The 24,891-nt window shown below is 34.4% G+C and overlaps 1 protein-coding gene across 1 annotated transcript in view; it reads right to left on the reverse strand.

Annotated features, from left to right (window-relative positions):
• LOC120623832 (cholecystokinin receptor-like) overlaps nt 1–24,891 on the reverse strand; it is a 57,193-nt gene that overhangs the window by 24,336 nt on the left and 7,966 nt on the right. The window contains exons 2-5 of the mRNA XM_039890096.1: nt 16,327–16,441; nt 15,237–15,437; nt 5,874–6,056; nt 4,072–4,187 (exon numbers count right to left, since the gene is read on the reverse strand). Coding sequence (XP_039746030.1) covers nt 4,072–4,187; nt 5,874–6,056; nt 15,237–15,437; nt 16,327–16,441 — 615 coding nt within the window. The remainder of the gene's footprint in view (nt 1–4,071; nt 4,188–5,873; nt 6,057–15,236; nt 15,438–16,326; nt 16,442–24,891) is intronic.

The raw sequence follows: 24,891 nt of genomic DNA on the forward strand, positions 1-24,891 counted from the left end.
GGCTAAGTTTGTTGGGGGTTTCTTCTTAGACCATAGTGCGCTTGGAACCCTCGTAGCTCTAGTTTTAAGTTAACGAATGTGGTTATCGCCATCAATACTCACTGCTATTGACACATTTTGTATGTAATCAACCCATCAAAAGTGCCAGCTATGTGCCTATTTGAATAAAGAAATATTTGACTGGACTTGAATAAGTCAGTTAACATTATGCTAAAGGGTGTTTGTTTCTTTGTTTGCTTGTGCTTTCTTTACGCCCTTACTAAGCAATCATTTAACTAGATTGTTGGCATACATTTAGTGAAAAGGACGGAGAGTAGGTAACAAATGCTACTTTTTATTCCAGGAAATCAAACGGTTCCCATAGGAAACAGAGAACGCGAGCAATCGCTAGTGAAAGTACGAAAGTATTGATCTAGTTTAAACCACAGAATTAAGAACATACAGAATCTGTGTACACGACTAATATTGAAGCAGCAAAAACCACTCCACTTCGTGTTTCTCGAACAGGTGGTTTAGACACTTCACTCTATTCAGCAGTTGAAAGTTATTATTTTACCTCTTATGTTCTAAACCTCAAACTCCTAGACAAACTAGAGAGTTATGGATTTCGCGGAAAAATTAATGACTGGTTAAAATCATTTCTAAGTGATAGGAAACAAAAAACTGTAATATCTAAGCGGGTAGATAAAACTGTGACTATGTTTCAATCGGAATACAAAAATAACAACTCTGGTGTACCACAGGGTAGTGTTTTATGGCCCCTTTTATTTATTTTTTATGTTAATGACCTATCTAAAAGCATTCAGTATCCGTCAATCTTGTTCGCAGATGACACGACAATTATTATACCATGTAACGATAAAACGAATCATGAATCGGAAATAAATAAATCCTTATATCAAACGATCCAATGGTTAGAGAGTAATAATTTATGTGTAAATGTTAATAAGACGAAATGTATACAATTTAAAACCAAACGACGCCACAAAAATGTGATAAAAATAATATATAAAAATGAATCGATTGACATAGAGAATAATGTAAAATTTTTAGGTATTAAATTAGATGAACACTGTGACTGGACATATCATATTAACGACATTTGTAATAAAATTAACAAATTTGTATACACACTTCGACGATTAAGACAGATCGTCTCTGTAGAAGCGGCGTTTGCTGCATACCATGGTTATGTTATGTCAAACTTACGCTACGGTATAGTTATATGGGGCTCATCCATTCATTTAAATAAACTTTTTATAGTACAGAAAAAATGTATCAGAAGCATTCTCCTAATGAATCCTACTGAATCATGCAGATCTGTATTTAAAAAACATAAAATCCTAACTTTACCTTCCTTATACATATATGAGGTATGTGTATTCGTACATAGAAATATTGAGTATTTTGAAAAGAAGACTGATTTAAACCCAAAAAGTATCACGCGATATCCAAATAAATTAGTAATACCAAAATACCGACTTGCACTGACTTTAAAATCGCCTTATGCAATGAGCTGCCAAATATATAATAAAATTGAAATAAATGTAAAAAAACTACCCTTGAAAACCTTTAAAAGGAAACTGTTTCTTTAGTTGTGTGACAAATCATTTTATACCATCGCAGAATACCTTAACTGCTATGGTTATCATGAAATATCTGTGGTTCCTGCTTAATTTTGCATGACCTCAATTTTCTGACATGTTATTTAATTTAATTTAATTTAATTTTAATTGCATTTATTTGACATTCAAACTTAGAATTGTGATTAAATAACTAATACAATGATTTAATATGACACTATAAATCTCAGAACATTATTTTATATAATTGAAAACAAATAAGATTAATATTAAGATGACTTAATGTCTAAACCAAATCTTAATGTCTAAATTTTGCATGTTAATGTATTAACAGAATATGTTGGAACTTTATATCCTAAACACCAATAATTAACCCATATTTAGCAAAATAAAATAAAATAAATAAATAAATAAATAAACGTTTACCATATAATGGGGAAAATGGGAAAAGTTTGTGAGCTAGCAGACGTGCGCAGGGCGATTTCATTGATTTTGGTCGCAATGCACTGCATGCAATGATGGCTGAATGAGGGTTCTGTCTGCTCCTAATTCTGTGGTATAAACCAGACTAGTTCGACACCGGTCATCCAGTATGTTTGCGAAGAACCAAGTTGACTTTGTTACAATTGCGTGGAAATACATTGCCTTGCTTAGAGTTAGAGTTAACAGCAGTTTCAATATTACTCTAGGAACCTCTAAGCTAACGGATGGTTAAACGCAATTAAGTTACACTGGCGTCAGCTCTCTGTTTCAGTTACTTATATATTTAACTGTGCTGAAGACAACATGAATGTATTTGAAACGTTTCTCTACATTCAAACATTTTTAATTTCGATTCGCGGAAGCGTTAAGTTTGTAACAACAAATAAGTTTATATGTAACGTAAATATTTTATGAATATTCGCTAGGATACAGAACATGTAACTTAATGACGTCACAGCAAACCTCCCAATTAGGACTGTTAACAGTTTTTTTTTATAGTCAGATTTGAAGGAGCATGCAGCTGGGTGACCTTAATGGTCAGAGGGAAACTATGGCATATGAACAGAGCAATACTTTGCAGGGCATGGAAGGAACAGATACTAATGAAGCCCTGTGTCCATTAACCAAAAGGGCAAGAGTTAAGCCTTTTATGAATGTAGTTATACGTGCAACCACAAACTCCAGACCGGAACACAGTATTGCTGCTTGGCGGCAGATAAATAAGCAGGGCGGTGCTATTAAAAGATTAAGCTTAATTGCTATACTCCGCGAAAAGAAGGAGAATCTGTATCGTGTAATTTATAATTTCTTCAATCTATATATTCCACACCAAACAGATCTGCAATGTACGCACGTTTCGCTCCGAAAACGGAGCATCCTCAGGAAATGTTTACTTGTAATTACTTGTGATAACTTATTTTTCTGAGAAGAAGCTGGAAAAACGCAACAGGTGCTCTTTTCCAACATCAACAATTTACATTAATTATTCTATTTGATGGAAAATGAAGACAGAGCAGCTTCCAAGCACTCTTGTTATCAGGAAATTCATTAATTGTATAGTAACCTCGCTGCAGTGGATGGGTTCAAACACATTGTTAAACTCTAGCATATACAATGAGATTGGCAGCAGTTTATGGGGTAAACTAAATTTTTTACAGATAAATTAATTCTATTGATATACACGATAAAAAAGCTTGGGTGTGATCTATTGCTCTAACGAGGTTGCTTTTTAAATATTTTCAAACTACAATGTGAGATGGTGATAACAAAAAGAATACCCGGCTAAGTTAGCTGTGTGCTGCTTCTTATACCATTGCGCGTGTGGAACCCTCGTGGCTATAGTTTTAAGTTTACGAATGTAGTTATCGCCATTACTACTCACTACTATGTACACATTTTGTACGTAATCAACGCATCTAAAATGCCATCCTTGTGCCTATTTGACTTTGACTTTGACTTTGACATTATCTTTGATAACTTGTAACATGCAATACTGTAAACACTAACTTCACTTTCAAGCTAGGTAATCTGGTTGGGTGTCAGGTAACTAATTCAGTTATAAAGTTTATGATATTAGTTACATGTTATCCGTTTCCAATGAAACTAAAACTTCGTTACAACTTTAGAACTTAGTGTCTTAATTTTCACTCGCGATTTTGTTTTGCTAGAAAGTTACAGAAGACGGATGGACTTTTAAGATGGAGTATTTTAATCTTAAGTTAATTTCAGTCGAAGTTGGTAACGGGCTGGCCTATTAGTATGACAGTTATATTAAACCTATAATAGGTAGGCCCTATCGATTTCTAGGCAACATCGATAAATCCCTCGGCACACGTCTTTCAGTTTCAATTTATCCCCACGCCGGGAATTGAACCCGGGATCTCCACTTATTAGTCAACAGCGCTCACCAAAGCGCCAAAGAGGTTGTTTTTAGTCAACTATATACTCCGCGAAAAGAAGGAGAATCCGATGGGTATAGAGATGAATGTTAATGTACAAAACTAACCTTTGTTATTTTCTTCAGATTGCAGCCATTTCTGCAGCAAAGCTCAGAATCGTTGCCTTGTAATATAGGCGTGGTGGCCAGTACGTGGTTGTTTTTACAGGCATTTTCATTCGTCACTGCGAACAAAAAGTTTACTGTATTCTAAACGAGGTGATAACAAGTACGGAATTAAAAAAAAGCGGTGATAGCCTAGTGGGTGGGACTTCGACTTGACTTTTGGGGGCAAGTAAGTTATGTGCGTTTAAAGCAATTAAAATACCACTTGGTTCAACAGTGAAGGAAAACATCGTGAGGAAACCTGCATACCTGAGAGTTTTCCATAATGTTCTCAAAGGTGTGTGAAGTCCACCAATCCACACTGGGCTAGCGTGGTGGACTTACACCCTTTACGGCCTTACTTTTCACTGTGGGAGGAGACCCGTGCCCTGTAGTGGGCCGGTAATGGGTTGATATGATGATGATGATAGTGATGAATTAAAACAACCAGATTATCGGACATTTTGCAAATTCCAACATTTATAAATAGATCCATGTTCTTTTTGTAAAAAAAATATTGTCGGTCTCTCGGGATTTTGTGAGTATTGTAATGATACCCCAAACATTAAAAATCTTTTCAGGCAATCGGAAGTCATGGTGTCTTGATGTAATTAAGACATTGTGCTGTAATAAATACAAATAAGTGTTTAATGATACAAAGAACACATCTTATATTAACAAAGGAACAGACCGTCTGTCTGTATCACCAGATCCAAAGGATGTAAACTGGATTTCTTCAAAATGAAGAATGTATTAAAGTGTTATTATTCGTAATGAGGATTTGAGCGCTTGCGTTGCGTGGTATTTCCCACATAAATTTGTAGGGTATTATTCGAAAGTACTCTGCCATATGATAAATCATAGCCATATATAAAATAAATTATCACTTATTTAACATTTTAAATAAGTGATAATTTAAAGTGGACATAAAATATTTTTGAAGTTATACTTCTTTTGGCGCGATGGAGAAAAACGATGAGAGTGAATTTTTACGATTCGCGCGCACCTGAATTCTACATCGTAAAGTTAGTTCTAGGTGGTATGAAAATCGATAACTATGTTTAAGTTGTATATTCTAGTATTTTATATTTAGAACACATGTTTCGTAACAGTACAAACAGTGTGAATAAATAAATATTATAACGTTAATAAAACCTTTTTTATTTAAATAAAATCTTTTTTATTAATTTTAATATTTATCGTTAATCACTACTGCATTTTAGTTATTGTTTTCCCATACGCTAAAGAAGTAAAACTTCTAACGCGTATACATAAGTACAACAACTCTTTTTTTTTCTTTATGTAGTTCTTTCCATATTTGACTTAGTTAGTTTGAAATTACGGAGTGTAACGTAGCAGAAGTCATCAGTTCTGCTTTATATGTAAAGTTATTTTGAAATTCTATAATGCCCTTAATAAGTTTATTTGTACAGCGACTAACTTGCAGTTTTACTAAAAGTAGATACTGTCAACGGGTTTTCGAGTATAGTTTAGTATGAACGGGGGTAGAGTTCATCCATTTCCTAAATATAAGAGCCTTAAAAAAACTTTTTAAATCTTTTTGAAGAATCTGTGTTTAGCCCAGGTAGGTTTGAATATGTTATAGACTTCTAGTAATAAATAAATTTAATTTCCCAGTTGTTAGGGTTTTGATTTTAAATTTCATTTCCGGGGTTTGAAACCGCTTTTAATTGGCTAACGCGGTCAGAAGTCTTGGTCAATTAAGCAAGTTTTGATTTAAAAATACCTACTCAGAGAAAACTTACAATTTTTTTGCCAGTTAAAGTTATGTTTTATCTCGTGTCTCATTCCCCTCCAAAGCTTTGTCACGATGAGGCAATATGCGAAGGACATGATGAAAAATGGAATCAGCAGGAGAGCAGCGTCCAAACCGAGGTTGAAGGCCCGCTCCAGCTCGAGGCTTGTCCAAACTTCTCTACATTTGAATGCTAATGAAACAAAAAAATATTTTTGTGTAAAATTTTGTTTGTTGTAAAACTTTATAACACACACATATATTACAGAAAAAGAAACAGAAAATCACAGTCAGAAAATACCTCAAAATAAACAATTTGCGTGCAAGGTGGTCTTATCGCTAAAGTGGTCTCTGCCAGACAACTTTGGCGGGAGAAAATCCGTAAGAACGGGATGGTGTGGCAATTAACTATCCATATTATTACCTGTCTTTGCTAACTAGCAAGCCAAATTTCTCATATTACCGATGCTTGAATTATACCTATTTACCAGTCTTATAATGACTGAGGCATCATCTTAAAAGCCAAACATTGTTAGGGCATATCTAAAAATGCTGTTAAGGCTAATTATATCGCTCAATAAAGACGACTATTACTATTAGTGTGTAGTCTTGTTTATTTATTAGTATGCATGTATTTAACAGTGTACCCTCATTTTCGTTTTAGTTTTGAAAAGAAAACCTGTTTGCCTGGTAGAGATCCCTGCTTAGCTATAAGGACGCCTTTTGTCACCACGCCTATATTACAACTACTTGAAACTTATACAGTATAAATAAAAAAATAACTCTTGATTTTCCAAATATTTAGTAGGTAAACTTTTAAAGTTAACAAGCTATTCTTAAAAACGTTGAAAATTCGTGAGCAAAACTTGGACATCGCGTGATAAGGCCGTAGTCTACCACGCTGGCCCAGTGAGTAGTGGTGGACTCCACACACCTTTGAGAACATTATGTAGAACTTTCACGGCATGCATTTCCTCGCAATTTTTTCCTTTACTGTTTAAGCAAGTGATATTTTAATTACTTAAAAAAAGCACATAACTTAGAAAAGTGAGATTAGCGTGCTGGGATTCGAACTCGTCCCTCCGAAAGTGAAGTCGAAGTCCTAACCACTGGGCTAATGCTGGGCACGTGATACAAATGCTCCTTAATTGTTATTATTTGATTGTGTGTTCATGGCCAGTCATAGTTCATAGAAGCCAGCCCATTAATTACGTTAAAAGCTGCCCTCTGCGGCTGATTAGACATGCACACTAGTTTATAATTCCCACTCACTACATTAATTGTTGCAATATTAAAACAATGCATTATTTTTCCATTGGAGTCATTTGATTATAATAGTTAATGTTTTTACAGACTAGCTCCTTAGCTTATTAATATCCCACTGCCATAGTGTTGCTCTTGGAGCTTTAATCACCTACTTATTTGAAACCTTCAATTATGTAAACATTGCCTTCGATCGCCATCGCAAATGCCCTTCCCGAGGACCTACTACCGTTTTGCCTTGCTGAAAATACTTTAAATTCTCTATAACAAATAACTGGCTTAACAACAGCATTACGTAGTAGTCGATAGCGCTGGGTAAGCATCGCCAAGTCAGAGTAAATGGAAGGATGAAAATTTGAAAGATAATTTGGTATCCATCAGTCTTAGCTCGTATCACTGACAAAGAATAGTAATCGTTAAAGGAAGAACCGAAATCGCATTGTTGGTTGATTCGTATGCTTTAAGTTAACCAAAAAAAAAACGTGTTTGTACTTATGTACACGCGTTAGAAGTTATACTTCTTTGGCGTAACAAGATAAAAATCTTTCCAAAAATTTTATCTTTCACTTTATTCTGCATTTATAGAAAAAATTACTCTAACAATAGAAAAAGGTATTTAATAGATTTATTATAACGCATTATCTAGTTATCTCACCATCGGAAAACCAAGTTTCATCATTAAAATTTGAGATTTTGCTTGTACAATTGAATCAATTAAATCACCGGAATGAACCCGAAGACTTAGACCTTTTATTGAAAAACTAAATTGTTGACTATAGCTTACTTCAGGGTGTCCGTTTTTCGTGACGGTGTGCGCGCGCATCGTTAAAATTTACTCTCATAATTTTTCTAACGCGCCCAAAGAAGTATAACTTCGAAAATCTTTTACATTTGTTATTTATTCCTAACACTGAAGTGCTCCTAAATCTGACAACTATTTACGTGTTCAGTAAGGGGTTTTCTGCTGTCCACTGAGGCGTCCTGTCCTCTATTTTCAATCATATTTATCAGATCTTCACGATATACAAGGCAAAAGTGATAGTATAACCCATCCAGTACAAAAATAATTATTTAAATCGGATAACATTTGACAGAGTTATGGTGATAAATCGTCAAACATGAGGCATGAAACCTCTCTCAAAAGAACTGAACTGAATTTCGGATAAAAAGTATCCTATGCCCTAGTATGGCTTCGAATCGTTCGAAGTTTCATTTGAATTCATTCAGTTTTTGCAGCGTGATGCGCGGCGGAGTTACAGATACACAGACACGAATGAAAGAAATGGAGTTTTGGATTCAGTATCGGTTATGGAGGGCCCTACAATTTTTTTTTACAAAAATCATTCAATGTACAATGAATTTGACTGTTACAGTTTTATTGTAATTATTGGTATTAAAAAAAAAATGAATTAAAAATGCATATTTATTATTTATTAACCCACACAAACTAATTCAAAACACTCTATTAGTTTACTAGTGACAACACTATTTTGAATATAAAAAAATTATAGATGGATAGAGAGAGAGAAAATTACTTACGGCTAAAGCTTTAGACCTCTTAGACAGATGGACAGACGAACGTACATAATAACAGGCAACGGTCGGATACTGACAGGGTCTCGTTTGGTAAAAAACTCTTAATATCAAACAAGAAATTGGTCTGGAAACCATATTCAATTTCCAATTATTGGAAAATTGTTGATAAGGTTTTAGCGAGTCATACCTAACCCTGTGTGGGCGTTACTCTGTAAAGGCGATTCTCGGGTCGATATTGGATAGTGTATATACACGTAGCAAAAAGTATTTTACTGTTGTAATTTTTTATTTTGTCTTTTTAAATTTTTCATCAATTTATATTGCATTTTAATTTTAATTCGATATTGTATATTGCTAAGTATTTCTTTTTCTTTTCACTAATTTTGTTATTTTAAATGATTCTTTGTTTTTTTATAGTAATAATTTATGTACCAAGCAGGTGAGGCTTTTTTTTTCTTTTTAAAAGTTTAATCGACTGTGGTTTTTCTGGCACTTAATGTAACACACATTCTTAACTCCCCTTTCTTTCCACTAACGCTTCGTCTGATTGTAAATAAAACACCATTGCCTATACTGAAATATATCACTGAAAGTGTTGCCTTCACCTAGCCTATATATATACGAAATGTGTATTTTTGTAAAAAAAAAACCCAAATCTTTTTAAAAGCTTTAGTAACATAAGAAATCCGAATAACATGAATAAACTTAAGTTATGTGTACCGATGCAAAAGCTCACCGTGACCAGTAAAAGACCGTGACCAGTAAAAGTGCACACTGTATGGCTGTACTTATTTACAACCACTTGCCAGATGCGCTATAACTTTTACCTGTTGCACATTTCAATTCAGTTTTATTTGATAAACTTTTGGATAGACTTTATTATGATATCAATGACTACCTAAATGCAAAATTATTATAATTATAGACATTCATGAATTTTAGTTTATTAAGTATTAATTTTCTATTTAATCAGATATTTTCATTTCCTTTTTTTTGTGTTTTTACTTTTAAATAATCATTTAAATGTGACTTGTTATTTAATGTAGAAAATTGATATAATCATTAACGAATAATTTTTGCAAGCCAATCTTGGCAGGATATTTTATATACTTATAAAATTTAATTAGCACCTATGTATACATGTTGCATGTACCATATTCAAGCAAAATAAAAAAAGTGTGAGTCAGCTCCGACGCACAACTGGAGTTTACTCCTTAAGTACGATTGTCGAAACATACACAAAAAGAGTTTATTTAACTGAATAAAGATTAACCCCATATGAAAGGGTAAATTAAAAATTCTGTGCGATTTATTCACACACGGCGGAAGTGTAACTTCTTAAAAGTAGCCTACGGGAGACTGAGGTGGATGTAGAGTATCTGAACTATTAGGATAAATGTAATGTTTATTATTTAGTTTCCATGGTAACTAGAATAGGTAAAAAAATGTATTATGTTTTATATCTCACTCTGTCCTATACATTTATGTGTTTGTTTCTTTATCTAGATATTATTCGGTTTCCTTGGTAACTTAAATAGGAAAAATAAGTTAATTAAACGAAAGCGACGTTGTATGTTTGCGCATCACAGTTGCCGGGCATGCAACGTCGCAAAGCGAAAACGTAACGAGGTCATTCATTAGTAGATTTTACTCCTCACATTTTTCTCATACCGGGTGCCTTATATACGAAAATCGATTCTTAAGGAGTAAACTCAAAAAATTTAATGATTGATTAATATAAATTGATCAAAACTTTGCAGGGCATGCATGGAATGCTCCCTACAAAATGGCGCCCTGTGTCCATCAACAAGAGGCGTAGGTCTTAAGCCTCATGCGCCTGTAATACCACCGGCAACCACGCGTTCCAGACCAGAGTACAACAATGTAAATAGTAGCAGAAATAAGCATGGCGGTAGTTTTTTCCCGGATGTGCTCGGAGCTCACAGAAAGCTCCACTACTACTCTCATCGGACTAAAGTCGGACGCTAGCCACAATTTCCTTGCAAATGAAAATATATGAATACTAGCTGTTGCCCACAACTTCGTCTGCGTTTGATTTTGTTTTTTGGTATGGCATTAAATTTAGTTGTAGATCTAACAAAATTTCAAGTATTCAGTATTGCTAAGCCTTAAATGAGGGGTTTGCTGCTGTCCGCTGAGGAGTTCTGTCCTCTATCTCCAACCACAGTTTGGGCTAAATTAAACACATATACCTCTATAGTAAAAAAATAATTATTTAAATCGATTATAATTTGTCGCAGTTATGGTGTAAAATCGTCAAACACTCATCCCCTCTCCCAAAGGAACCGAGCTTAATGTCGGGATAAAAAGTATCCTATATTACTTCTAACACTTCCAAGAATATGTGTACAAAGTTTTCTTGGGGATCGGTTAAGTAGTTTTGCGTGAAAGCTTAACAAACAAACTTACATTGACATTTATAATATTAAGTAGGGATTATTCTAAAAGGTAATAGCTTCACGTCAGTACTTGAATTGGAAAATTTAATCCGCTTGATTGTGGTATTCTGGTTTCCCGCCTAAAATCCCCCTAATGGCAATATGTAAAGGAAAATTCTCTTAGGAACTCTAAAGCTAGGTTTCCTAGGTCTATTTTACACTGACGCTATAGTGCCTAACCTAGCGAAAATAGCTAATTAACGTTGTTGAGATCTGGCAACTTGTAATGAGGGAACTGTTGACTTCGTGAAACAAATGTTCACAAATAGTTTATTTTGTGTGAAACACGCGTTGACTGGTTCTTAAGTCATGACATTGTAATACTTAAATAAAGAACTAGATTTTAGCACACGTCTTTTGGTTTTTCAAGAAACCTGTTTAGGTACATAGTTTCAAAAACATCAGGGTGTGTAATCCCCAGGCAAAATGTTGTCAAGATCGGATTTGTGGCTCGTTTATTTGTAGCAAAGTTACGTGCTTTCCGGAATAACACGTATCCCTAGTCCGTTGTCCTGGATTCATATGTTATCCTGGATATTTAGGTTCTGGATATTCATATGTTGTCCTGGATTTACATGTTATTTATAAGCCCGTCAAAAGCAGTGCAGTGGTTGCACCAAAACTTTTTCACAATTAAATAAACAAACACATACTTTTATATTAATTATCTTAGTACAGATGCGAGTTTATTAGTTCTGTCCTACTTTTACGCTTCAACATAGCATTTATTTATGGGCTAGCTGTTGCTTCATGCATTTGTTTTTGGTTTCAAAGCATCCCGTTGGACCATTTTATTAGAGAGCTGTGTGACAGTATCAGCAGCAAAAAATATGTCGATTGCGGTGGGTAAACAATGTTAACTAGATCAGGCACGCCCTCATGCATCTGGCACTTACTTATTTCGTCTTAAGTAAGGAGTTTTCCTTCCGATCGCTGAGGGTCTTAGTAGAGTAACTCCAACAATATTGACAAAATTTTCACCTTCATCTTGTTAATAATTCCTCCTTTGCAGTAAAAGAAAAAATATTAAAATCGGCTAAGGAATGGTTATGGAGTAAAATCGATAAACACTTTCATCGTCTATCCCGAATGAACCCTATTGTTTTCAAGATAAAAAGTGTATTAAAAATTGAAGTGGCTTAGGCATCGGCGTAATCTGCATGTCCTTTCAATCCTGTATTCTACTCTTTTTCATCCTTTGACACCACTCTACCTTAAACAACGCTTTAATTTCCTTGGCCCGTGTCCGTCTCAAGGATCTCAGCGTTCTGCTAGGGAGAATATTCTCCGAATGATGAAATGTAAGTCTCAAAGTTACTCGGAATCCTTCACAATAAAAGCTGCAACGCTGTGGAATGCACTCTCTGACAATATTCGTCGCTCTAAATCCCTAGCAATTTTCAAAAGCCGTGTTAGACATCACTATTTGTCATTATAAATTTGTTGTTCTTATATGTGTACTTATGTATCTATAGTATTATTATTATATATATATTTTAGCCATTTATATATATATAGATAAATGGCTAAAATGACTAAATAAATTATATATTTATATCTTATTTTATTTATCTCTTTTAATAATTTATTATATTAGTTACTAGCCGTTTCCAGCCCGCTTCGCTGGGCGAATTGAAAAAGGAAATAAATTACATTTTATGTTTCATTTTTATTTATTTTTTTCATATTTTTATTATTCTCCTTTTTTTTATTTTTGTATGAACATAAATAGGCCCCGCGGATAGAACTGTAAGCATCGATATTGTTTAGACTTACTCAAATTCCAAATTCCATCGATTTAGCCTGTATCTTTCATCCAGGTGATTTTTCTCACTAATATTCATTGTAACTTTCAATGTGCAATCATTATAACATTTCCGTGCCTTTCTTCCAAAAATTAATAATAATTGACATGAAGAAAAAAATTTGAAATGAGCATTGAAAGTTTAAGTTAAAGTCATTGCAAGCCTCATATGTGAAGTTGAAATCTGTCTAGGTTCAAGTGCGACGAATTTTCTGTTAACTAAAATTTTCTCCGTGACATCAATTTTTTATAGAAAATTAATTGTGCATGTTTTTTATGAATTCTATTGGAATAAGTAACTAAATTTCTTTTCCACATCTCATGTGCTTGGAAAATGCATTCATTTCAATCTGTTACATTTCCGCGATCCCGCAATAAAAGAATTCGTCGGTTATGTAGTCTGCAAAAGTAAAATGAATGTAAAATTCTTAGTCCGTTGATTGGATAGCTACATGTAAAGTTAAGTTTTTGAAACCTCTCAATGACTTTTTCTCCGCTGCCAAAAAGACGATTGTTTTAAGGAAATACACGAATATCCCTACATACACGAAGATCCCCACCAAATTTGGAGTCTGTAGAAGTTACAGGTTAGAAATAAAAATTTTAGATTTTAACACTCACCCCCGCAATTCCTGTCGGAAGTAGACTTTATTGAAATGCATTTTGAGATGTTCTTTATGTGAATAATAAAAGATTCCTACCATATTTAGAATTCTTAGAAGCTATATTTCGCAATTGAAATTTTTTATTGTTAACACCCACCCCCGCGAACCGTATTGGAGGTGATTCATTGTAAAATCCGCTCGAATATCATTTTAATATTACATATAGAATACTCTCACTAAATTTGCAGTCTATAGGAGCTATCGCTTGGAAATTGAAAATTTTCATTGTTAACGCCCCCGTAATCTTCTTTGGGGTGGGATATCGTAAAATTTGTTCATAAATCATTTTTACATCACTTATAGAAAATTCCTACAAAATTTGGAGCTTGTAGGAGCTTTAGCTGGAAAATTAAAAATATTAATTGTCAATACCCACCCCCGCAACCCCCTGTGGGGTGAGCTATCGTAAAATTCGTTCATAGCCTATTTCTACACCTCTTACAGAAGGTTCCTACCAAATTTGAAGTCTATAGGAGCTATAGTTTAAAAACGGGAATTGTTCATTGTTAACGCCCCCGCAATCCCCTTTGAAGAATGAATTTCTTAAAATCTATTCATAGCTGACCTCTACATAGCAAAAGTAATATTCCTACCAAGTTTCACGTTTCTAAGTCTTATGGTTCCCGAGATTTCGTGGTGAGTGACTATATAGATGGGAATTCTTCGATTATCATCGAAATTTTTAACTTTTTATCGGGCTTTTTTAAAATTTTCTTACATACAATACTTTCTCCTGACAATTCTGAAGATAAAAAAAAAGCCCAATTGGTCCAGCCGTTCTCCACTACTGTGAGTAGATTCTTAGCTGAATGTAAAAAACCATAATCCGTTTAATACACTCTGTTGAAATCCATGAAAACAAAAGAATCAAGAGAAAATGCTTATCTTTTGTTTTTATTAGCGGGATAAATGTTCATAAAAGTAAAACAGCAATAAAAAAATGAAGGAATGTTGGAATTCAAAAAATAGATAGCCATAAACCATCTAGGAAAAATTTCGCATCGAATGGTGGTAGTTTCATGTCGATACGATCAGTGGTTTAGGCGTGATTGAGCCTCAAAGGAAGACCATTTTCATTATATATATATATAGATTAGTAGTATGTACTTAAGTGTGTAAATGTATATATTGTATATTTTAATTGCGATTTCCCGTCTCTCATATATTATTGTGTACTATCGTTAAGGTTACCTGGCAGAGATCACTTAGTGATAAGGTCGCCTTTTGCTTTAAATTTTTTTAAAGTATATTTGTAATTTCTCCTTTATTACGCAATAAAGATGTTTAAATAAATAAAAAAAAATTCAGGAGTAAAATCAGATATAAATGTAAGAAATTGCATACAAATGCGTTTAATAATTTTGATATAAAATATGGCCCCGCGTCATAGAAAAATGCACGTCAAAGTAAATACCGGACCGTTATCTACGTAGATTTGTCTGGTTTTTATGCCCTGAATCATGTAAAGGCTGCCTAATTGCTTAAGTGATTTTGTCCCAAACAATCTTTGATGAGAGGGGATTAAAATTAACGCGAAATGTAAAAATAAAAACATACTCCACGGCGATACTCTTGCATGAAAGATCTCGGGCAAGGAATTTAAAACTTTAAATATATTCTTAGACTATAAAACTTTGAATGCATACCATTTCCTCTCATTGGTTGAAGCGTAGAGACGACCAGTATAGGGGAATTGAGCGCTATTGAGAGTATCCATACGGTTGCTATCATCTTGTATGCGTGGCATTGAGTCTGCCATTTCCTGGACTTGAGAGGCCGGCATATCGCGAAGTACCTCTCGAGAGATATAGCTACAAGCGTCCAGACATCTACGGAAACGGAAACGGCTGTAACAAATAGTGTTATGTTAACTTCAACTTCACAGAGTCATATATTTAAAAAGACATAAGGATTAAGAAGAAGCGATTTCTTGTGTGCAATTTCTACATAAAGCAGAAGTGAAACAAAAAGAATAAACCACAGTATTAAGATAATAGTAAGGTTTATTCTTTTTTACCAAAACTAAAAATTATTCAATAAAAGTGGTCCCTCGCGACTTTGTCCGCGTATAAGTCAACCTTAAAAGACAGGCATATGCTGTCGCGGATGTTTTTTAGAACTTTTAAAAGGGAACAACTTTGTCATACATGATTTTATCGATAAGTTAACCGTTTACGCAGCGCACGAAGCGGAAGATCTCATAAAAAACCCCGATTTTAAAACATATAATAGTGCAATGCTTCTATTGGCCTTGGCGTGATGATATAGTGTACCTTCCTCGAAAAATGGGCTATCTAACACAGCAAGAATTTTTCAAATCCTATCACTAGTCCTACTGGTTCCTGAGATCATCGCGTTCAAGTAAAAAAACATACAAACAAAAAAGTATAAGATTTACTCCCATCTACCGCAATCACTAAACCGTCTGTCTAGCGAAAATATTTGCTTGATGAATTTTAATTGTTTTCAGTGGCCCGATGTTTATCTGTAAATTATAAGTATTTATGTATATTATTCATAAAAATATTCATAGCGATGTGTGTATTATTGTTGTAAATTTATTTATCTCTCTCATAAATTTAAGTGTTTGTTTCTTTATTTGAAAAAATAAGGGAAATGTATTCGTATCTCGTTTTCTCCTGCACATTCATGTATTCGATTCTTCGCATTTTTGAGTCATCGAGTGTCAAATCACGTTTCTAAAGAAGTTTTAACTCAGAAATATATTTTACATACCTTGCAAAAAAGGTATAAGTTTGCAGAGCGCAGCCCCGAAGAGGAACCTCCTGTATATTTGACCGACGAGTGTGAAAGGCAGGCAGAAAACGCCGAGCAGAAAGTCCGATATTGCCTGAAACAAAAATATCACTTAACTTCTGCTCCTTTCGCTCTTCAATAAATTTAGCCCAATGGTAAAGTGTAGAAGCAAATTCGCGAGCTTTTTGAAAACATCGTTCAATGGCATACCATCATCATCTTCAAAATATAAACACATTACTGGCCCATAACAGGGCACGGGTCTCAATGAGAAGAGATTGAGACCTTACTTACTTACAATGGTATATATTTTGTTTAAAGTAACTAAGTTATCTGGAAAAATATGTATGATATTAAAACCTTAGCTCTAATGATATGTTCACATCAACATATCATAGGCCTAATTGGGCCTATTGAAAGCAATAAAATAACTAAATATATATTTTTTAACAGATATCTATATATTTTTTTCTCTCAGCCTTTTTGGTATTCTTTAGTCTCTTCTTGTCCAAATTTCTGTCCAGCAAATGTTGTTTCAATCGACTGTAATGACGCTTGTCGAAAAAGCGTCGCCTATAGATATTGAAGGTGAATGCAAATACAGTAAGTTGTGAAGTCATTTTTGCACCAGTAGAGTCGCACTGTGTTTTTCTGCTAAAGCTGATTTAGAATAACGATGTAGGAAAAATACACATTTACAGTCTTATATTTTCTTACTAAAGGCAGAAACTTTCTCGGGCGTAACTTACGCCACAAAGTAAAATAAAGGTGCAAATTTAACGTAAATATTTATTCTTCCACGCCAGAGTGCGAAGAGTTATGCAGAGCCATAAACTTAGTGCTAAAGCGTAGCGTTTACGGTAGTATATATCTCGATTTGAAACTAAGTTGAAAGGGTGCGTTTCTTGAGAACTCTAGTAGCTACTTCAGTGCGCTTTAAAGTTTATTTGCGGTATCCTTAAGGCCAGTTCACAGGGGGTGTTGCAGCAGCGGAGTGGTGCCACTGCGGCCTTATGTATAAAAAAATTATTTTATGCCAAATGGCGGAGTCCGTGTCACCATCTAGTAACCATTGAGACGAAGAAGAAGAAGGAATACTTTATTGCACACAAACATAAAAATATATAATGAAATAAAGAATAAACAAAACAAAATAATACAATAATTTGTGGGCATACAAAAGCGGCGTTATTGCTGCAAGCAATCTCTTACCGTCAACCTTTGGCAGAAAAAAAAAAACGAGATGGAAAGGGAGAAACTACGCGTTCAAGGAGTTTAAATTCACGTTTTGCGTGCGACCTATAACAAGAATATTTCTTAAATAGCGAGCACCTATTAATTTATATTTATTTATTGATTTATTTACGAGCCGTATATTTTTCTGGGATAATTAGTAGCCTATGTTACTCTTCGTTTTTACTTGTAACTTTTTACAAAAATCAAGTTGATCGGTAGTTCAATTAGGGTGTGAAGGAAGGACAAACAAACAAACGCGCATTTATAATATTACTAAAGATTTATTTTACAAATTTTGCTTCTTGTATTCTCTTGTTCTTGTGATTGAGATGCAGGATAGCTGGAATTTAGCAACGAGTTGCTCTGGTGAACTATTCGTGTTGGTCGCAAATGCATAATTTTTTTAAGGTTGCGTTTCCACAACGCACCTTGTGAACCGGTCGTCGGAGACCACAAATTACGACATATATTAAGGAGGTGGAAAGGTCAACAGGGGCAACAGGTTGCCTCATAGATTTATCCACCATCGTTTCAATGCGGATTTATAGATTACTAGCTTCAGCCCGCGACTTAGTCTGCGTGGACTTCAGAATTCGGTTTAAAGCTTCACTCGTTAACAATTTTTAATCCTAGCACGGGAACTTTTTGAGAGATCGGTATGGAAAGTACATGTCTTTAACATAGCATAGGTGACATGCATACCAAATTTTAAAGCTGCCTGCCCGCGGCTTAGCTCGTATACATTATTCAATTTTCCCTCGGAAACTGCTAAAGGAATCGGGATAAAAGGTAGCATATGTTCTTTTCCATGTCAAAAGCTACATGCATGCCTAATTTAATCAAAATCCGTTCCGAAAATTTCGTGTGATTGAGTAACAAACATCCACACTTTCACATTTATAATATTAAGTAGGATTTTTTTATGCTAGAAATAACTTTTAGTTCCTATCTTTTAGCGGCGGGTTCAGCGTTCAAGTACGATACCGCGTTGAAATGTATTAGGGTTATTAACTGGTTTAATTAAACTCCCATACCCCTAAAAAGCTAGTGGTAAATGATGACTCAGTCTAAGATGGCAATAGGCCGCCAAATCAGACAACACAGACACTTTGCTTGCCTTGCGCGCTTGACTAACATTTGATGTTTCTTAGTTATTTTATGATTAGATAAGTTATTTTATGCCGCATGTCTTAGCCTATACTTACAATAACATTCATTCTACAGAGGAAAGATTTGTTTGCTCCGAAAGTAATGGACCGATTTTAACCATTTTAACAATTTCTTCGCCAAGAAAAAGCTATATTTTCAAGAAGCACCTATACATAGGCTTTAATATATTTTCAAAAATATTGGAGATCTTTAACAAAATGTAACCCTAAGTTACATTTTGTTTGCATTACTTGGCGTAAGCTGAGAAAAATATTGGTTATACATAAAAATTATGTACTACATAATTAAAGTACTTATTATTGCCTACAAAGAAGTCCGCGAGGTAATATATCTAACTATCATAGTAATGTGACAATAGCTTTTGTGTTTTTAAACTTTATTAGATCGCCAAAACAAACAAAAGTGGATAACGCGGGTAGCACAACACATGGCAGTATAATATTTTATACATGTAAATTATTGATCACCATAGGTATTTATAGAGCAGAAAATATTTTTTAAATCAAAAAAATCGGAAATTTGATTTAGAAGTTATCGCGAATTTAAAAAATATACGGACTACACCTTGATAGAGTAACACCTAATTGAAAAAGTTCTTTTTTATAAAATACACGCCATTTGTTTATAAGAAAACATAACTAAAAATATCCGTAGAACTACATCTAAATTGAATGCTTTTTACAGAAAACATAATACTCATTAATTAAGTATCTTTATTTGAGTCAACTAATGTTCTCGTAATTTAACAGTTAGCAGTTGTAACAAAAAAGTTTGTTGTGGGCTCTTTTCAGGCGCTTTTGGAATCTTAATAGCTTTTAAAAAAAAATCGTGTTTGTACTTATGTATAGGTTAGAAGTTATACTCCTTTGGCATAACGAGATAAAAATTTAAAATATTTCGTCTTTAGCCTTATTCTACGTTTGTAGAAAAAGGTATTTAATGCATTGAAAGTTTTATTATTACGCAATATCAATTAGTTATTTAGTTAAATATTAATAATTTTATTTGATATCACAAAAAAAATCTATATAGTTAATGAAATGAACATAATTAAATTTGGAATTCTAATAGACTTTTTATCGGACCAACATTAAAATTTGAGATTTAGGTACAATTGAATCAATTGAATAACCGGAATGCGCCAGCAGACTTTGACGATTAAAAGTGTACACTGCCGAACCTTATAGCTAACTTCAGGGTGTCGGTATTTGGTGACGGTGTGCGCGCATCGTAAAAATGTACTTAAATTCTACTTTAATTATACTAACCTAATAGCGAATGTAGTCATCACTGTCACTTAATTATAATGTATACTTTTATACATAAACGCTTCTTATGTGCCTGTGATAGGCCGATATGAATAAGTCGCTATAAGACTGACATTTATAAAAGTATGGCAGCTATTTTAACACATAGGTAACCCTAATAAATTTCTATGTGACATCGTACCGGAACGCTAAATCGTTAAATATAAATGATAAATTCACATTGTACCGTGCAGCACCAAATGAATTATACAAAAGCTATAACTAAGTCGCTAACATTAAATATAGTATAATGAAATCTGATAACAAAATACAAACAACCTGGAAAATAGTTAATTACGAGTCAGGAAAAACTAAATCTCGTGATGTGGATTTTGAACTTATTGTTGATAACAATAAAGTGACGTCTGACAGGGAGGTTGCTAATACTTTCGAAAACTTCTTTCAGAATGTTCCCATTTTGTTAACAGATTCTCTAAGCTCTTCACCAATAGCAGCTCAGCGTATATTGAGAGATAATGTTAAAGAGTGCAATGTTTTATTTAATTTTAAACATATATCTGCAATAGATATTGTAAAGAATTTCAGGTTATTAAAGTTGAAAAAAACCGGTGATCTGTGGGGTATGTCGGTGATGGTCATTTCTAACATTATTGACGTTATTGCCCCTTATCTAGCTGTAATTTTTAATGAATGTGTTGATATGGGTATTTTTCCGAACCTAATGAAATGTAGTAAATTAATACCCCTTTTTAAATCCGGTCATAAAAATGACCTTAACAATTACAGGCCTATTTCAATCTTGCCAACTCTTAGTAAGGTCTTTGAAAAAATTATACTTTATCAACTTTTAAATCATTTTAATGTAAATAACTTACTTCATCCGGAGCAGTACGGCTTCACTAAAGGTCGTAGTACAACGGATGCAGGCGCAAGACTCATAAACGATGCCTGGGAACGTTCGCAGAATGCCATTGGTGTTTTCTGTGATCTGTCCAAAGCATTCGATTGCGTTGAACACAAAACGTTGTTATTAAAACTAAGCCACTATGGCATCAAAAACGTTGCACTCAATTTAATTGCCTCTTATCTAAGTGATAGAGTTCAAAGGGTATGCGTAAAAGACATAAAGTCTAAGGGATCATCTGCCTTAATGGGTGTCCCACAAGGCTCAATTTTGGGTCCCTTATTGTTTCTGGTGTATATAAATGATCTGCCACACCATGTCAGGGGCACTTGTGAGATTGTACTGTTTGCAGATGATACATCTCTCATTTTTAAGACTGATAGAAACAAAGATAATTTTGACGACGTAAACCGTGCTTTGTCACATGTGTCAGACTGGTTTACTGTTAATAACTTACTTTTAAATGCAAAAAAAACTAAGTGTTTGGAATTTGTTTTGCCTAACGTAAAAAAAATTGATAAAAACATCATAATAAATGGAGAAACACTTGAAATAGAAAACTCCACTGTTTTTCTAGGAGTGACCTTAGATTGTAAGCTACAGTGGGGTACCCATATAGAAAGCCTAGCGAGTAAACTCAGCTCGGCTGCATATGCAATCAGGAAAATTAGACAGCTTACCGATGTTGAAACAGCTAGGCTTGTTTATTTCGCATACTTTCACAGTATTATGTCCTATGGGATCTTGCTGTGGGGAAAAGCTGCAGATATTGAAAGTATATTTATACTACAGAAAAGAGCCGTACGATCAATATATAAACTTGGATCACGCGAATCGCTTCGTGAAAAATTTAAACAAATAGGTATTCTTACAGTAGCTTCGCAATACATTTATAGTAATATAGTCTTTGTGAGGCAAAATATTACTCTTTATAAATCAAAAGCTGAAATTAACAATCGACTTACCAGAAACGGTCATAAATTAGTGATATCTGCATATCGTCTGCGAAAGGTGCAGAACTCCTTTGTGGGGTTGAGTATACGCTTTTACAACATGATTCCTAAGGAAATTCTTGACCTACCAATGCATACATTTAAAAAATGTGTAAAAACGCATCTAGTACAGCGAGGTTACTATACATTTGATGAATTCCTCAATGACAAGGTAGAATGGAAGCAGCCAGCCTCGCTCTCATCTCCCGCAAGATAGCAAAATGATTGTAAATGTTGATGTTGGAAAAGAGCAACTACTGAGTTTCTTGCCGGCTCTTCTCGGTAGAATCTGCTTTCCGAACCGGTGGTAGAGTCACACAAACATGCATACTTGACGTTTCAAAAGTGCTTATAAAGTAGGCCTACTTGAAATAAATGAATTTGAATTTGAATTTGAATTTTTTAAGAAATCCAAAGAATCTTAAAAAATTACATTTTTCAGAAAACCAATAAATGTTTTTTAATTTTTTTCTTGATATCAATTTGAATTTAGATGTGTTTGTATGCTGTCTTTAGATTTAACTTAATAATGAAAATTAAAAATTTTAATTTAGTTCCTAAAATATTTGCCACCCTCTAGGGCCATCACACTCGGTTTTCTCGCATGTCTGAAGATTGGCTGGAAAGTGTTTGAGCATTACATCCGCATACGTTTTGTACACCGTTTTTCTTTGGTTGTGCAATAAATTGAATAAATAAATAATATTGTTTATCAGAATAAACATTGCAAAATTCATGTTCTCTATGAGTTTCAATTTTGTTATGTTTATTACAGTACACATATTCGATTTAAAGACACGTGAGTCACTGCGAGTAATTTATATCTTGTAAAAATAAGAAAATATATCGGCCTCTGCCTACGTATTTTTCGCGCCTCAAGTGCGGTGAGTTCAATTCGTTCAACTCTGTAATAAAAGTTTTTTAATTAAAGAACAAATTACAAAAAATTGATACAACAATATACAAATTATTAAACTTCTGCTGTAGAAACACTAATTATTATTATGCTTTTGTATAACTTTCGTAATGTTAGGAATAAAATAATTGTTTTTCCTTTAAATTAAAATTGAAAGCGTGGGATGTAGAAATTAACACTTTAAATAAAGGTGGGAGGTTGTTTTGTTTATGAAAGTCAGAAAATTGTTCTCTAATTCATTGTACTGTAATTATCTTATCCAATATATAGAATTAGTAGCTTAATTTGCTTTCATTAACATCACCAATAACAACCTAATACCCACCCACTACGAGCAATAGTCTTCTCTCAAAAACAGAAGGGTTAGGGCAGTAGTCCGCCATATTGGCCAAGTGCGGATTAGTAGACTTTACACGCCTTTGAGCATATTATGCAGAACTCACAGGAGTACCTACATTTTTTTTTTTGTCGTGGTGGAAAAGCTTTATGGCTACCCCTGTCCTTTTGGGCAGGGGTAGCCATAAAGGGGTAACCTCTGTGGTTATGTGGGACTCGTTTAGCGACGGGTAGCTAGCTCAATAACTACCCGCCGCCTCCCAGGGCAAGCAGACGTGCGGCATATTCCCGCCGTCTCCTTGACCCCTGTCTACGCCGGAGCGGATGTGCGTTTACAGCTTCTTCACGCATCCGCTCCGCGGCTTCCTTCTGCGAGATAACTTCTTCGCAAACAGGAGTACCTACATGTTTTCTGGCAATAATTTTCCTCTCGCTAGAATATGTGGTAGAGTCACAAAGAAAGCAAGAGAAAGTCGAGTCAAGATGGCTCGGTTCGACGTTCGAGTTACGTTAATGTGAGGGTTGGTGGACTTTTGAACTAATTATTTTTTAGTTTGAACGCCCCAGTGACAGTGTTAAGGGTCCACGTCAAGATGACGTCAAAAATCGGGGCCATCATCTTCGCAGGCGAAGACGCTGAGAAGGTTGTGTGTATGTGTGTGTGTGTTCTTGGGACACATTTTCGGTAGTTATTTGATCGTCTGGGTCGTCACGGACGTACTCCGGACGTCTCCGCTTGAGCTATACTTTGGGGGGTGAAAAATGCGCGAAATGCGTCGCCTTTTATACCTTTCTTACCCCAGCCTTATCCATCAAACTCCCGCGGCATTTTTAAAACGGCTTAGCGGTCGATTGGCGCAGTTTGCAGCGACCTTGCTTTCTGAGCCCAAGGCCGTGGGTTCGATTCCCATTACTGGAAAATGTTTGTGTGATGAACATGAATGTTAGTGTCTGGGTGTTTATATGTATGTTCTATTTATTTACGTATAAAATTCATTAAAATATTCATCAGACATCTTAGTACCCAAAACACAAGCTACGCTTACTTTGGGGCTAGATGGCGATGTGTGTATTGTCGTAGTATATTTTTTCAACTCCTATCGTGGGGATAGGACTTGTAATAATACTAGTTTTCTCCCTACAATTACTTAATACAGAATGAATGCTCGAGAAGTTAATGCTTCTACTTTTATACGGCTCAGGTACCGTTTACCATGTTGACAACAAAACAAACCAATAATAATATTTTTCGATATTAGTTTCCGGCAAGTTATTTCACAAAATATATTGTACTAGCCGACCCTCGCAACTTCGTCCATGTATGAGTCAATCGAGAAACTAGAATAGATCTGATGCTAACATCATAATAATCGTGGCTAGCTATGTATATTATTTTACGTGGTATACAGAGTTAGCAAGTTGTCGTTTTTTTATTGTCGCAAGTTTGTGAGTTTGGATGGATGTATGTATGTATCAATACATACATCCATCCAAACTCACAAACTTGCGCATTCATAATATTTATAGGATTGTACGCATGCATTCCATCGTTGTCCCATATGCCTTGCGAATTTTTTTTTTGTTGAAGAGTTATATCCATTATCTCCGACAATATTCATCAGATCCTTATTAAAATAAGACAATAACAGTATACACTTTCAAATAAAAAAAATAATTATTAAAATCGGTTCAAATTTAACGGAGATATGAAGTAAAATTGAT

The sequence above is a fragment of the Pararge aegeria genome, chromosome 5 (genome assembly GCF_905163445.1).
Source record: "Pararge aegeria chromosome 5, ilParAegt1.1, whole genome shotgun sequence".
In the NCBI taxonomy this organism is placed as follows: Eukaryota; Metazoa; Arthropoda; class Insecta; order Lepidoptera; family Nymphalidae; genus Pararge; species Pararge aegeria.